The sequence below is a fragment of the Cnephaeus nilssonii genome, assembly GCF_951640355.1.
Source record: "Cnephaeus nilssonii genome assembly, chromosome: 7".
In the NCBI taxonomy this organism is placed as follows: domain Eukaryota; kingdom Metazoa; phylum Chordata; class Mammalia; order Chiroptera; family Vespertilionidae; genus Cnephaeus; species Cnephaeus nilssonii.
Genome location: NC_137078.1, coordinates 64,647,283 through 64,662,294, shown reverse-complemented (window position 1 = coordinate 64,662,294; position 15,012 = coordinate 64,647,283). Strand labels below are relative to the sequence as shown.

Genomic DNA, 15,012 nt, shown 5'->3' with positions numbered 1-15,012 from the left:
GTCCAGGGGTCAACTAGGACCTGCCCTTCCACACCAGACACTCACACTTCAATCGCTGGCCAGGCCTAGGGACTGTACCCGTACACGCATTTCATGCACTGGGCCTCTGGTTTGATATAAAAGGAAAATTATTACTACAGTTAAGCTAATTTACATATTTTCTCACACAGTTACCTTTATTGTGTGTATGAGGAAGCACCTGAAGACTATTCCCTTTGCAAATTTCCAGTATTGAATAGAATATTATTACTGTGGTCCTCAGGCTATGCATTGGGTCTCTGTGCTTCCTCAGTCCACATAGCTGCAACCTTGTTCCCTTGGACCAACATCGCCCATCTTCACCTCCTGGTTCCTGGTGCCCCCCTATCCTACGCTCTGCTTCTATATATAGGGTGTCCCCCTAAAATATATATGCACACTCTGAATAATTATAAAGGTAGTGTTTATTAAAATACATTTCATTTTCAAAATTGAGCTATCAGCAGTTAAAGTATGTATACATTTTTTTAGGGACACCTTGTTAGAAGCAGAGCCTGGAATATACTAATATATATATATATACTAGAGGCCCGGTGCACAAAATTCGTGCATGGGGGCGGGGGGGGGGTGTCCCTTAGCCCAGCTTGCACCCTCTCCAATCTGTGACCCCTCGAGAGATGTCCGACTGCCCATTTAGGCCCGACCCCACTGGGACATCCCTCTGACAATCCAGGACTGCTGGCTCCCAACTGCTCGCCTGCCTGCCTTCCTGATTTCCCCTAACTGCTTCTGCCTGCCAGCCTGATCACCCCCTAACCACTCCCATGCCAGCCTGATTGATGCCTAACTGCTCCCCTGCCAGCCTGTTTGCTCCTAACTGCCCTCCCCTGCCAGCCTGGTCACCCTTAACTGCCCTCCCCTGTTGGTCTGATAGCCCCCTACTGTCCTCCCCTGCAGGCCTGGTTGCCCCCAACTGCCCTCCCCTGCTGACCATCTTGTGGTGGCCATCTTGTGTCCACATGGGGGCGGCCATCTTTGACCACATGGGGGTGGCCATCTTGTGTGTTGGAGTGATGGTCAATTTGCATGTTACCTCTTTATTATATAGGAGATATATACCTATATAATAAAGATATATACCTATATAATAAAGAGGTAACATGCAAATATATATATATCTCCTTTTTAAAAATCCATTCATCTGAGTGACAGATTTGAATTCAGGATTTCTGACTTCCAAGATACTTTCCATCAGAAGCCCTTACCAAAGGACTGACTCATAGCATTCATTTACTCACTCATTTTTTTTTATTCCTCAATCATTATTCTGAAAATAGTTTCTGAACTCCTCCTCCATGGCAGACATTGCACTGCTATGCTGACAAGAGAGTGGTGAATAAGATAAAAGTCCTTGAACTCATAGAGTTTGCAGTGTAATGGGGTTGCTGGCAGGTAAAATTGGTGGCTGAACACTCCCTTGAAAAAATATTCAATCTAATCCTCAGCTCAATTGAATTATAGCCCTAAATGATTTTTCCTTTGTGGTTGTCAGGATAACATAATAACTGGTAATAATTATTATACAGTTGCAATTAATTAAAAGTAATGACATTCCAAAACTACAAACTCCAATTCACAACCATCAGAAGACTTTTGCTTCAGAAAGAGTTGAGTTCTACAGCAACAGTCCACGTCTTGCTCTGATCTGCTTTTCTAGCCTCATCTTGCCAGACTGACCAAGGGATGGCAACCCAGCTCTGTCCATTTACAGGCTGTGAGATCAGGGAACATGACCTTACTGTATTGAGAGATATGTTCCTCACCTGCAAAGTGCAGGTTCCTCAGGGGGACGAATACAGAGATGTAGACAAACACAGAGATTGCTAATGTGGGACTCACAGTTCTCCTGGGATTAGAAGGCAGGCACACTCTCCTTGGAGACATCTCCATCTTCTAACAGCACTCTGGCCTCTCTGGGGTGCAAAGAGAACCTGGGCAAAAAGAATCATGACAACTATGATCATCCAGGTGCAAACAAAGCACATTGGTTGATCTGAAGAAAGGTACAAGCATTCTGATCCAAAAATGCTTCCTGGAGTAAATGATGTTTGAATTGGGGCTCGAGCAGACTTTGGAAAGACGGTGAAAGGGAGAGAGAAAGGGGCAACATGTGCAAAATTACAGAGTGAAAATGGGCAAGGCACTGCTGGGCACAGAGATATATGGAGATGGATGAGAATCACTGCCCCACAGAGGCGCAGGGGAGAATGTGCGAAGGAAAGGGAACTAGTATTCTTGAGCAACTAGTATGTGCAATACATATTCTTTCTCATTTCAAGAATTATTTGGGCTTGGAACCACTTGGAAGAAAACATGGAAACTGGGCAACAGAATTGGATTTCAACTCGGATCTCTTAGATTCCAAAACCAATGGCAGCTTTTACTACTGTGAGAGGTTGTACCATAGTAGCAGTCATTCAACATCATAGTGCTCTTCGTTTCTGTCTCCCTGCTGCAGGTGTTACCTATGAAGATATCAAGAAGTGCTTTGGAGGGTCTTTGGGCTTATCTTATACCTATATGAAGAGCACAACAATTGGAGGAGGTTTATCAGGGGAAGTTTGTAAAAGAGTTGGAGATGGCGATGATAGTAAGTATTTAGTAAAGAGTCTCCTAAAATGCAAAGCCAGACTTTTCTTTGGACACACAATCAGGGCACATGTCCCTCAATCCCCAATTGGTTCCATTCCAGTCAATGGTCAAACTGCATAACTGCTAAATACCCCAAGCCAATGACTGGACTGGCTCTATTTTTGAATCCATGGTACATTTTTTCCTTTTTTTAAAATTAAGGTATTATATGTGTACATATCTTACCCTTTCCCCCTCCCCCACCCCACTCTCATTCATGCCCTCAACCCCCAATGTTTTGCATCCGTTGGTTATTCTTATATGCATGCATTCAAGTCCTTCGGTTGATCTCTTATCTCCCCCACCTCTCCCTAACCTTCCCACTGTAATTTGACAGTCTGTTTGATGCTTTACTGAGTCTGTATCTATCTTTTTGTTCATCATATTATAATGTTCTTTATTATCCACAAATGAGTGAGATCACGTGGCATTTTTCTTTTATTGTCTGGCTTATTTCACTTAGCATAATGTTCTCCAATTCCATCCAGGTTGCTGCAAATGGTAAGAATTCCTTCTTTTTTATGGCACATAGTATTCCATTGTGTAGATGTATCATAGTTTTCTGATCCAGTCTTCTGCTGACGGGCACCTAGGCTGTTTCCAAATCGTAGCTATTGTAAATTGTGCTGCTATGAACATAGGGGTGCATATATCCTTTCTGATTGGTGTTTCTAGTTTCTTAGGATATATTCCTAGGAGTGGGATTACTGGGTCAAATGGGAGTTCCATTTTCAGTTTTTTGAGAAAACTCCATACTGTTCTCCACAGTGGCTGCACCAGTCTGCATTCCCACCAGCAGAGCACGAGGGTTCCTTTTTCTCGGCATCCTCGCCAACACTTGTTGTTTGTTGATTTGTTGATAATCGCCATTCTGACAGGTGTGAGATGGTACCTCATTGTTGTTTTGATTTGCATCTCTCAGATAATTAGTGACTTTGAGCATGTTTTCATGTGTCTCTTGGCCTTCCTTCTGTCTTCTTTCGAAAAGATTCTATTTAGGTCCGTTGCCCATTTTTTTATTGGATCATTTATTTTCCTTTTATTAAGTTGTATAAGCTGCCTGTAGATGTTGGAGATTAAACCTTTATCAGTGATAACATTTGCAAATATGTTCTCCCATACAGTGGGCTTTCTTGTTGTTTTGTTGATGTTTTCTTTTGCTGTGAAAAAGCTTTTTATTTTGATGTAGTCCCATTTGTTTATTTTCCCTTTAGCTTCCATTGCCCTAGGAGCAGTATCAGTGAAGAAGTTCTTTCGGCATATGTCTGAGATTTTGCTGCCTGTGGTGAATCCACGGTACATTGAGATCACCTTAGAAATACTTGACTTTGTATGGTGCATGCTCCTAAATTTCAAGCACTAGATAAAGATCTAAGTGAGACCCAGGATGAAAGAAATGTGTAGACAGAACCTGGAAAACAACTGTTGAAATAAAGACCCATAGGGATACAGTCCAAAGCGAAAAAAGAAGTCCCTGAGAGAGGAGCCTTTGGTTACTAAGTCCAAGCTCAAAGAATAATTATTAAGGGAAGATTGTACAGATTGTACAGGAATTATTAAGGGAAGATTGTACAGGAATACTTGTGGCATTTCCTGAAAAAGTCAATATGAGAGTTCATGTATTCATTCATTTATCCATCAAACATGGATTGAACTTTTTTTTCAGGTGGGAGACAACAGAGAATGCAGGGATGATGAAACAATTTACAGTGCAGTGGAGGAGGTAGACATGAGACAGGTTCAAGTTACTCCCATGGTGTTAGGCTACTCATGCCTCAGGGCCTTAGGTCAAACTGCTTCTTCTCTCTGATGCCCTTCCCTCCCCTCTCCATTTCCCTGCAAAGGTTCATTCACTTTTCCAGAAAACTCAATTTTCTTCTTGTTCAGTCTCCCCACCCTCCTGTAGATCTGACCATATTTTTTCCCTGCATCCCTACTGAGCCCCACAGAGACCTTCACTGTTTAATTGAACCTACTTGGCATATAGCAGGCACTGAGTAAGCATTTGACATGTGCATGAATAAATGAATGAATGATCATCCATTTTCCACCCTCTCCCTCCTCCATGTTGGGTTGGGCTGTCCTCCCATTGCCAGCTCTACCTCAGAGGAAGGCTCTATTGCTAAGTCTTGGTCCTTCTCTTCTGATTTGTCCTGTTAGTTAACCGAGCAAAATAGAAGAATAGATGACAGCTCTAAGGACAGCACATAAACTTTGTCCCAAATCTCATTAGTGGCCCTTGCAAACACATCCTTTGGTTTTTTGGGAAATGAGCTAACGCAGTTATCCTCTTGATTAGATACTGAAAAAGATAACAAGGCTGTGGAAGACATCATTGTTCAGGTGCGAGGTGGCAATTCTGGCTGGGGTACTGGCTTGGCACACAACATGAGCTACATTTCGTACCGTTCCTGGGGGCGGTCGTTAAAGTATAATCCTGCTGTTATTGATTTTGAGGTAAGTCCTTTTGCAGTTGAAGAAACTCTATGTCCGCGAGGAATGAAAGTGAAGCAGACCAGATCATTTCATATTTCTTATTATGAGCCCATCAAAGAGCAAGATTAAATGTTAACGGCACACTGAACCAGTGGCCTTCCCACGCCTGACTCTAGGGAGTGTGTGACTAGACCCAGGCCACAGGAGAGCGGGGCCAGACGCATTATACCTGGTCAGTGCCTAGTTTTACACCAGTCACCCCAGAATTTCTTCAGGATTAGGTGACATTAAAAAAAATTTTGCATTTATACATATAAGACTTAAAAAACACATCTGCTAAATTGGGGTAGGCACACTTTCCTATAAAGGAGCAGATAGTAAATATTTTAAGCTTTGTGGGCCACATCCAGTTTGTGTTGTACAAGTTTTATTTCTTCTTGTTGTTTTTTTACAACCTTCTAAGAATATAAATCCCATTCATAGCTCAAAGGTCATATGTGGATTGTCATTCTGAGCTGAAACTATAGTTTGCTGCCCCTGCTCTAAATGATCTCATCCCTTCACCACAATGAACCCTGGGTAAGGCCATGATTCTCCCCATTGAAGAGATTAGGAAACTGAAGCTCCAAGGACTCAAGTGATTTGGTTAAAGTCCCAGAGCTCATATGTAGTGGTACCTGGATCTCAGACCTTTGGATTTCATACCCGGTTCTCATTTTCCCTCTATCCTACTTCCTTCATTATAGCCATGATTATAAATCACTGGGGACAATTTTGCTTCCACGGGGAAATTTGGTAATGTCTGAAGACATGTTTGACTATCACAACCAGGAGGGTACTACTGGCAGCTAGAGAGAGAGGCCAGGACAAAGGCAAAGGACAGCCCCCATCACAAAGAAATATCTAGCCCCCAATGGCAATAGTGCCAATATGGAGAAACTCTGCCCTAATCCCTAGCTTTGCAAAGTTAGTAAAATTGTACTCAAACTGCAAATAGGTCATGGTTCTACCAGTTGTCAAACTAATTCTATTCATATGCAAGGGTAATCCATTAAAAAAAGAGTTATATTGGAGGTTTTAAAATCCTACCTAATAATAGACAAATATGCAAATTGACCATACCTCCGACACGCCCACAAGCCACGCCCACCATCCAATCAGAGTGGGTATGCAAATTAACCCAACCAAGATGGCTACAGCCACAGAAAGCAAGGTTTCCTAGGTAACAGAGGAAGCCAAGCTTTCCGCCTGCCTTTGCCAGGCCTAAGCCTCCACTCAAGCTACAAAGTTTCAATTATAGAAGGTAAAGAAATTCAAACAGAACTGGCGGCAGAATGGAGCTTGAGAGAGCAGGCCAGGGTTGCCGGAGGCAACAGGGGAAGCAAAGCTTTCCACACACCCTGTCCGGGCCCAGGCCTCTGCTTAAGGCTACAAAGTTTCAATTATAACCCCAACAGAAATGGTTGCCGGCCATGGAGGGAACCCCAGGCTTGGCTTAGCTCCAGGCTACAAAGTTTCAATTGTAGAAGGAAAATAAATTCCAGATACCAGGGCCTCTGCTTGGGTTGCCAGTGGGCGTGGCCAGCCTGCAAACCACCACAGGCCCCTCGCTCAGGCCACCCCACGCCCCAAGGGAACCCCACCCTGATCAGGGACACCCTTCAGGGCAAACCAGCTGGCCCCCACCCCTGTACCAGGCCTCTATCCTATCTAATAAAAGAGTAATATGCAGATTGATCATCACTGTAACACACAATATAGCTGCCCCCATGTGGTCAAAGATCCTGCCCTCATGTGGACACAAGATGGCCACCACAAGATGGCCAGCAGGAGAGGGCAGTTGGGAGGCACCTGGCCTGCAAGGGAGGGCAGTTGAGAAGGACCAGGCCTCTAAGGGAGGGCAGTTGAGAGGGACTAGGCCTGCAAGGGAGGCCAATTGGAGGTGATCAACCCTGCAGGAGAGGGCAGTTAGGGGTGACCAGGCTGGCAGAGAAGGGAAGTTGGGGGCAAACAGGCTGGCAGCAGAGTGGTTAGGGGGTGATCAGGCTGGCATGCAGAAGCGGTTAGGGGCAATCAGGAAGGCAGGCAGGCAAGCAGTTGGGAGCCAGCAGTCCTGGATTGTGAAAGGGATGTCCCACTGCCCGTTTAGGCCCGATCCACTGGGATCGGGCCTAAACGGGCAGTGGGACATCCCTCGAGGGGTCCCAGATTGGAGAGGGTACAGGCTGGGCTGAGGGACAACCCCCCTCCGTGCACGAATTTCGTGCACTGGGCCTCTAGTAAAATATGATTGTTTTCTTGCCCACTTTCTCCTGACCCTGGCCAATTTTCTACACATAATTAAAATTTCAGGTATGGATACATTCCTCTTCTTAAAATATATACCAACAGTGAAATCTAAAAAATCTATTACAACCCTGCTCTCTATGAAGAAAGAGGTCAAATGAATGAACCCTGATTTTATTTCTGCTTCAATAAGTAGGAGACAATTTTCACACACCTGTAATTCACATAGGGTCTGAAAATTGCAATCATCAAGCTATTAGTGATTTGGGGAAAAACTGTAAAATTGATATCAGGAGTAATACACAAATTTTCATGGGAAAGAGGTGAATTTTGCATTTGCCTTGAGCAAAACTTCCAAGGGGAGGACCAAATGATTTGGAGAAGACCAAATGCTATCTTCTGGGAAAGAGAGCCTGGGTTTGGGGTGAGAAAGTAGAGTTTGGCTCATGGCTCAGCAACTTTTTGATGTATAACCTTTGACAAACAACTCTGTTTTCTGAGCCCCATTTTTCCACTCTATAACATGGGGATAATGACATGTTCTGTCCCAAGGTTGGGAAGAGAGAAGTGGGCGCTTAGGAGATGTCAGTTGAGGAAACAGATTCATAGAGGTTAAGTGCGCTGGCCAAGGCTCGTATCTGGTAAACAGCAGAGCCCAAGTGGAGCCATGTCTGACTGACTCTAACACCCACAACCACAACATATGTTACCACCTAACTAGTTTGGATTCGATGCATTAAGCCTGTTGGTGGGTTACAGAGCAAGGAAGTGACACAGCTTGAGCTGTTCTTTAAAAATAGAGAATGCTCACAGAAGTGTGAGGGATGAATGGAAGGAGAGAGACACTATGGGCAAGGGGACCAGTGAAGGGGTTATTTGGAACCTGATGATCAGAATGGAAACAGTTACTCACTTGTACATCCCAGAGCTTAGCAGTATTTCTTTATGGCAGATATTTAGAGTGAGTGAATGTAGGAATCATGCTGTGTGAAGTGATGATGCTGTATGTTATATATAGGATGTCCCCTCAAAATATATACACACACTTTTGAATAATTAGAAAGGCAGTGTTTATTAAAATACATTACATTTTCAAAATTGAGTTACTAGTATCAGCTGTTAAAGTGTGTATAGATTTTTGGGGACACCCTGTATTATTATGAGTTATGTGTTAGGCTATTTTGTATTGCCATATCACACCACTTGCCTTCTCTGAATGTATTTTCTTATCTGTAAAATGGAAACAACATTCTGAGATTCTTCTTCTCCACCCCTCTTCCCTCCTGTAAGTTTCCCCGGCACTAAGGAGTGCTCCCTTTCCTCTCCCCGAGGGTTCTGGGAGGGAGAGGTGAGAGACCTGGGACTGAGTGCTAAAATTCGCTGGAAGGTCAAAGGGAAGTTGCCCGGTGGTCCTGGGCTTTCCCTGGAACTAAGTCACCTTAACCAGGCCCCAGGGCGGCCCAGGCTGCACTGACTTCCTCATGATAGGCCATGATCCCTGGACTTCCAGTAAGTGGTGTCCTTCCCTTGGCTGGAGGCCCAGCCAGTCCTGCCATGACCAACCTGATGACCTCAGCCACAGCCCCCAAGCACAGGCCAAGGTCTGTTGCCACAGGTCTCTCTGTACACATTTCCAGGAACCCATTCTAGGCTATGGCCATGCCCTCTACTAACTCTGGTTCCAGAGAGGGGAGATTGCTCCAGCATGGCTCAGTCCTCTTTCGAAATTTCCCGGTGACCTTGGCAAGCGACTCCCCTCTCAGGACCTCAGGTGACTGTCCTGTAAAATGAGAGATCTGGAAAAGAGCTTTCCTTTTATGATTGTGTGTTAAAATATAGAGCATTATTAAGCATGCTGAAGGTAACCATATGTACATGAAATTTGAAAAATATAGGCTTTTTTTTTTTTTTTTTTTTTTTACTATCATCACAACCAACTAATAAAATTAGTTCTTTGTTTTATACTAGAGGCCCAGTGCATGGATTAGTGCATGGGTGGGTTCCCTCGGCCTGGTCAGATTTGGGCCAATTGGGGCCGTATCTCCTAGTCCTGATTGAGGCCAGCTGGCCAGAGGGAAGGATGCGGGAGGTTGGCTATGGGAGCACACTGACCACCAGAGGACAGCTCCTGCATTGAGTGTCTGCCCTCTGGTGGTCAGTGCACATCATAGCTACCAGCCGGTCGTCCGGTCATCCAGTCATCCGGTCGTAACAGTCACTTAGGCTTTTATATATATAGATTGTTCTTCCCTTTTGCAATGGTATCTCACATCCATTACTTCTTTAGATTTTCATAAGGATTCTAGGAAATGGGTTATTATTTCATTTTGTAGGTAATGAGGCTCAGGCTGAGAAAGGAGCAATTAGGAGTTCTAGCCATAAAGCTATTAGGTAAGCTGCATTTTATTTAGCTTTTACTATGAGTCAGGCCATGCCCATCCATTGGCTTTCATCCTCACAGTTAACCTGGGAGGAAGGACTCTTGTTCTAACTTTACAGAGGAAGAAGGGAGGCTCCACGTGTGATGCGGCTGAGATCACACAGCTGGGTTTGAGACCAGGTTTCCTCCTCCAGCTTCCAGCTCTCCACATCTGCCACAGTACTGCCCAGCCAGAAGGGGCAACTTTGTCCCTGGGACATTTGGCCATGTCAGGAGACAGTTTTGGTTTTCACAACTAGGAGATGCTGTTGGCATCTAGTAGGTAAAAGCCAGAGATGCTGCTAAACATCCTATAATGCACAGGAATTGCCAGTTGGAAAATCAGTTGTGCGGGCCAAGGCTGAGGAGCCCTGGATTCCAGTCATTCCTGGAACAGGTTGCCTCAATGAAAATAACGCCCCCCCTTCCCCAAGCACATAATCAGCAATGACAGCATAACTACCTATCAAGGACTTGGTTAACTTCTACATTGAAGGTTAACGATCAACACACACACACACACACACACACACACACACACACACACACACATCCTTTACACCCTTGACTCCTAAAAGTGCTGGAGGGTGCAGATAAGTTGGCACAAATGGCTTTAAAATACGTACATACATATATATATATATATATATATATATATATATATATATATATATATATATATATATATATATTATTGATTTCAGAGAGAAAGGGAAAGAGAGAGAGAGAGAGAGAGAGAGAGAGAGAGAGAGAGAGAGAGAGACACCAATGATGAGAGAGAATCATGGATCAGCTGCCTCCTGCACATCCCCCACTGGGGATCAAGCCCACAACCTGGGTATGTGCCCTTGACCAGAACTGAACCTTGGACCCTTCAGTCTGCAGGCCAACATTCTATCCACTGAGCCAAATAGGCTAGGGTTAAATGGCTTTTGAGTTCCCCTCTTCCTTGAAGATTGGGGGACCACATATTTCAGAGTTATGTAGGTCTATGTTCAGAGTTACTCTTGCACTTAATTGTGTGATCCTGAACTGGTCACTCACTTCTGAGCCTCCACTTCTGCATCTATGAGCTCCACAGAGTGGCTGCAAGGATGCAGTGCAAGGAGATGGTGTAGAGCCTGGCTCTGTGTCTGCCATGGAGCAGGCCTTCCAGGAGTTTGATGGGCAGCACTTGGGCTCTGGGAACTTGGATGATCCCAGGGAGGGCCTCTGTTCCTCTGTGCCCACAGATGCAGCCTATTCATGAGCTGCTGCGGCATGTGAACCTGGGAACCCTGGAGTCCAAACGCCAGAACCTGCAACGGGCCCTGGATCAGTACCTGATGGAATTCAACGCCTGCCGCTGCGGGCCATGCTTCAACAATGGGGTGCCCATCCTCGAGGGCACCAGTTGCAAATGCCAGTGTCCCCTGGGTCGCAAGGGCCTTGCCTGTGAGCAAATGGAGCAACAAGGTAAGGCTCGTGTATCCTCACTCAGGTCCAAGCCTGGCCCAGCTCAGAGAGGCCAGCACGGGAGGGCTTTGGCGTCCCCAGCCTCTCTGTCCTGTGCCCTCTTGCCCCCTACCCTAAGAATGCTCATGCTGAGCCATATGGCTGACCCCACAGTTAATGGTTCTTATCCTTGCTCTCTGTCATCAAGACCTTCTCTTGGATGAGAACTGTTTTTCGTCAAAGTATGTATGGTTAATAGAGTTCAATTTTGGAGGAATTTTCCTAGGGCTGCTGTAACAAATTACCATAAGCTCAGTGGCTTAGAACTACAGAGCCCAAGGATTTCTTGACTTTTCAAGCAGAGTGTGGATGGGAAGCCCCCATTTGGCCAGGCAGCTTTCCCAGAGGGACCAAGGTCAACAAGTAGGAAGAATAACTCACTCTTATTCTGTGCCAGGCACTCTCCCCCAAGGATGTTATGAGAGAAATACTATTAATATCCCCATTTTAAAAATGAGGAAACTGGGGCAGGAGGAAGATGAGATAACTACTCATGAGTAGTATCAGAGCTAGGCTTTGGAGTCAAATAGTCAGATGCTAGGACCCAAGCTCTTAACTGCTGCATTCTACTGATTTACATCCCAAGAATCAGGAAATCTGGGTAATAAGGGCAGAGATTTTGAGATGATTGCACCGACTACCATTTGGGGCCGGGGAGGCGGGGTGGTGGAAAGTATGTATGTCCCAGTTATCAGCCTGACTTGGCTTAAAGTGACATATGTGAGCCCGGCCTGGGTAAGTATAACTATAGCACGTCAAGGGCCCTCAGAACCAATGGCTTAGTTGGATCCCTGTCCACACAGCATAGAGACAGAGAGAATAGGGAGTGGGAACTACCTAGACATGTTTTTCCATGGTCTAGTGCTGGTCTCAGAACTGGTCCATGCTGAGCATCTGTACATACAATGTACATTGGAGAAGGGTGTCATGATGCCAACGACGGGGTGATGGCAGGGCATGGAGGCCTGGGTCCTCCTCCTCATAGCACCATTCCTCCCACACAATTACAGTCAGTCAACTTCAGGAAGCCCATGGTGCTCCATTGACCTTGTCCCAAGCAGGGTGTGGACATCAGGTGGCCTTGGGGCTATCAGACTGAACTTTTAACCCGACAGAGATCAATTGGCATTGATCTAAGGCTGGGGAGTCAGCCTCCATGAAGACTCTTGACACAGGTCCCTCGAGACTTGCCCAGCAAACCTTTGCCTGTGGGGACCGAGTCACAGAGGTGGAGAAATAGAGACGGAGAACCCTGCTGTGGCTGCCCCACCAGGGAGTATAATTACAGAGCTGGAAGGAACTTGTAGATAATCTAATCCAATGAGAGTCACACTGGGATCTGAGGGAACTGGGATTTTAGGGGCTGCCCCAGGGGAGCAGGGCGAACCTGATAGACACGCCAGCTTCAAATAGAACAGCTCCATTCTCATCTGACTTCCACGTTGGGGCCCATGAAAGATTTCATTTTAGGAAAAAATAAATAAATAATGGGGGAAAAATGATGGAAAAACTCCACTCTTCTCATTTGACAGAGGTGAAAACTCAGGCTGAGAAGGGAGATGAGCTTGCCCACAGGCACAGAGCCAGGTGGTGACAGCAGCCCCAGGCTGGTGGGGGGAGGGTTTACAGGATGTCACCACCTGCATTGACCACTGGACAGTGACTTCTTGCAGCTAAGAGTAAATGCCAAGCAACATGAACTTTTTCCTGGATTTCCAGAGGCATCTGGTCAGAGCCTGTGTTCTGATGCTCTGTGCAGAGAGCCTGTCACCTACCCTGGCCCATTGTCAGAGCCTGAGGGGTTTTGATTTGCAAGCCCTCATTCAAATGCTCAGCAATGCTCTCCACAGGGGTGTCTGTGAATCCCCAGCTGGGCTCTGCATCCTGCTCCTCACACCCTCCATGGCTGTCTTTCTTCCAGAAGGGCATGTCTCTTCACCTTACTCTGCTATCCATCTTCCACGGAACCACAGACTCCAATTTCATGAGAGGGGCTCCCAGGGTCCTTCTCTCACTCCATCCAGAGTTTCAAATTAAGTGCAAGCCAGCGAGCATAGGTCTTGGTTGGCTCCACCAAGGCATTTCCCCAAGAGAGATTACAGACCACTCCAGGGCAGCGGTGATCCTCCCTCCGTATGGTCTGAGCGGCTGCTTGTATGCTAACCTTCTCCCCTGGGAAATGTTCTGTGCAGGAGCCAAGGCGGAGGGTCGCTGGAGCTGCTGGAGCACCTGGTCTGCTTGCTCGGCAGGGACTCGGGAAAGGAGGAGAGAGTGCAATAATCCTCCCCCCAAGAATGGAGGCCTCTCGTGTCCAGGGCGGAACGTGCAGACCCAAGCTTGCTGAGGGCCTCTGGGCACAGGGTGGGACACGTGCAACAGATGTTACCACCTGCACTGACCACTGGATAGTGACTTCTTGCAGCTGAGAATAAATACCAATCAACATGGACTTTTTCCTGCTGGCTCCCAGGCCTGGGACCAGGCTGGGCCATCTACAATCAGCAAAATTCAGTCATCCAACAACTAGGTGTTAAGTGTTAGCTAGTCTTGGTCCTTCTCACAGCACTTTGATCATCCAAAGAAAAGGAGAAATCTCAACCCAAGGTTAGGGGTACAAAGCAGGCACAGGCTCTTGAACCAATCAAGGCCAATAAAATAAAGTATGATGAGAATTATCTTGGCTCTTTGGTAATATTTGTTCATTCATAGAATGATTAGTTGGTAGGATAAGCAGACACAGTGAAATAATGAGAAAAAATAAAGATTGACTTGAGTTCCTTCAATTTTCCTTCATTTTGACTCAACATTTTCTTGTATTCCTTCAATTAATGTCCTGTTTGCTTAAATTCTTACCACAACATCACGTTTCTCCCAATTATTTTGTCACACTATTCTCTTCCTTTGCTGGGTTTTTTAAAATTAGTAATTATATATTGGTGCCCAAATCTCCAGTGACTATGACCTATCTGCCCATCTTGAGGGCAGGGATTAGCTTTGTTTGGTTCCGCACTGTATCCCCAGAGGCCAGGACTATGCCTTCCATTGGGAGAGACTTAACAAGTACCTGTGTATGAAGTGAGGGACTGAGCTCAGGAAACAGTTCTAAGATGGGGTCCATATTGGTCAGGTACCCAGAGTGGAGCATAGATTGGAGGGGCCAACCAATAATGATCGGTGCGCCTTCCCTGCCACACCTGCATGGCAGCCAATCATACCTGGCAGCCTCATTATCCCACAGCACTCCAGTCAGGATGTGTTGTGTTGCACTGACTTTTCTGTTTACCTATAAGTTTCTCCTATAGATTGTGAGCTCCTGAAAGGTAGAATTTGTATTCCCAATTGGTAGAAGAAACATGTTTCCAGAATCCTTCTATCCTTCCAGAATATTCAATCTTTTTAGGATGATAATAGGACTTATATAGACATGATACAATTTAAATGGGTTTTTGGGACACAGGAAATTGTCTAGTTAATGGCCAAATATGTGACATATAAAATAAGTGCCAAGGGAGGCCAGGTGGGGGAGAGACTGGTCTCTTTGTGTGAATTTTATAGAGTGGGGATGATGGTGAATGTAAAGAAATCTATAATAATAAAAGCATTATATGCTAATTAGACCAGACAGCTGAACTACCTTCCAGACGTCATTCCGGACGTCCTTTCAGACAAAGCCGCGGCAGCGGGGGCCAAGGCAGAGGCAGTTAGGG

General features: G+C 45.6%; 1 protein-coding gene across 1 annotated transcript in view; it reads left to right on the top strand.

Annotated features, from left to right (window-relative positions):
* Positions 1 to 13,649, top strand: part of C8A (complement C8 alpha chain) — a gene marked incomplete at both ends in the record, with an annotated part of 61,203 nt that extends 47,554 nt beyond the window's left edge. Inside the window, 4 exons of the mRNA XM_079777378.1 lie at positions 2,498 to 2,629; positions 4,970 to 5,127; positions 11,044 to 11,266; positions 13,498 to 13,649. Of these exons, the coding sequence (XP_079633504.1) occupies positions 2,498 to 2,629; positions 4,970 to 5,127; positions 11,044 to 11,266; positions 13,498 to 13,649 (665 nt within the window). The remainder of the gene's footprint in view (positions 1 to 2,497; positions 2,630 to 4,969; positions 5,128 to 11,043; positions 11,267 to 13,497) is intronic.
* Between the last annotated feature and the right edge of the window lie 1,363 nt (positions 13,650 to 15,012).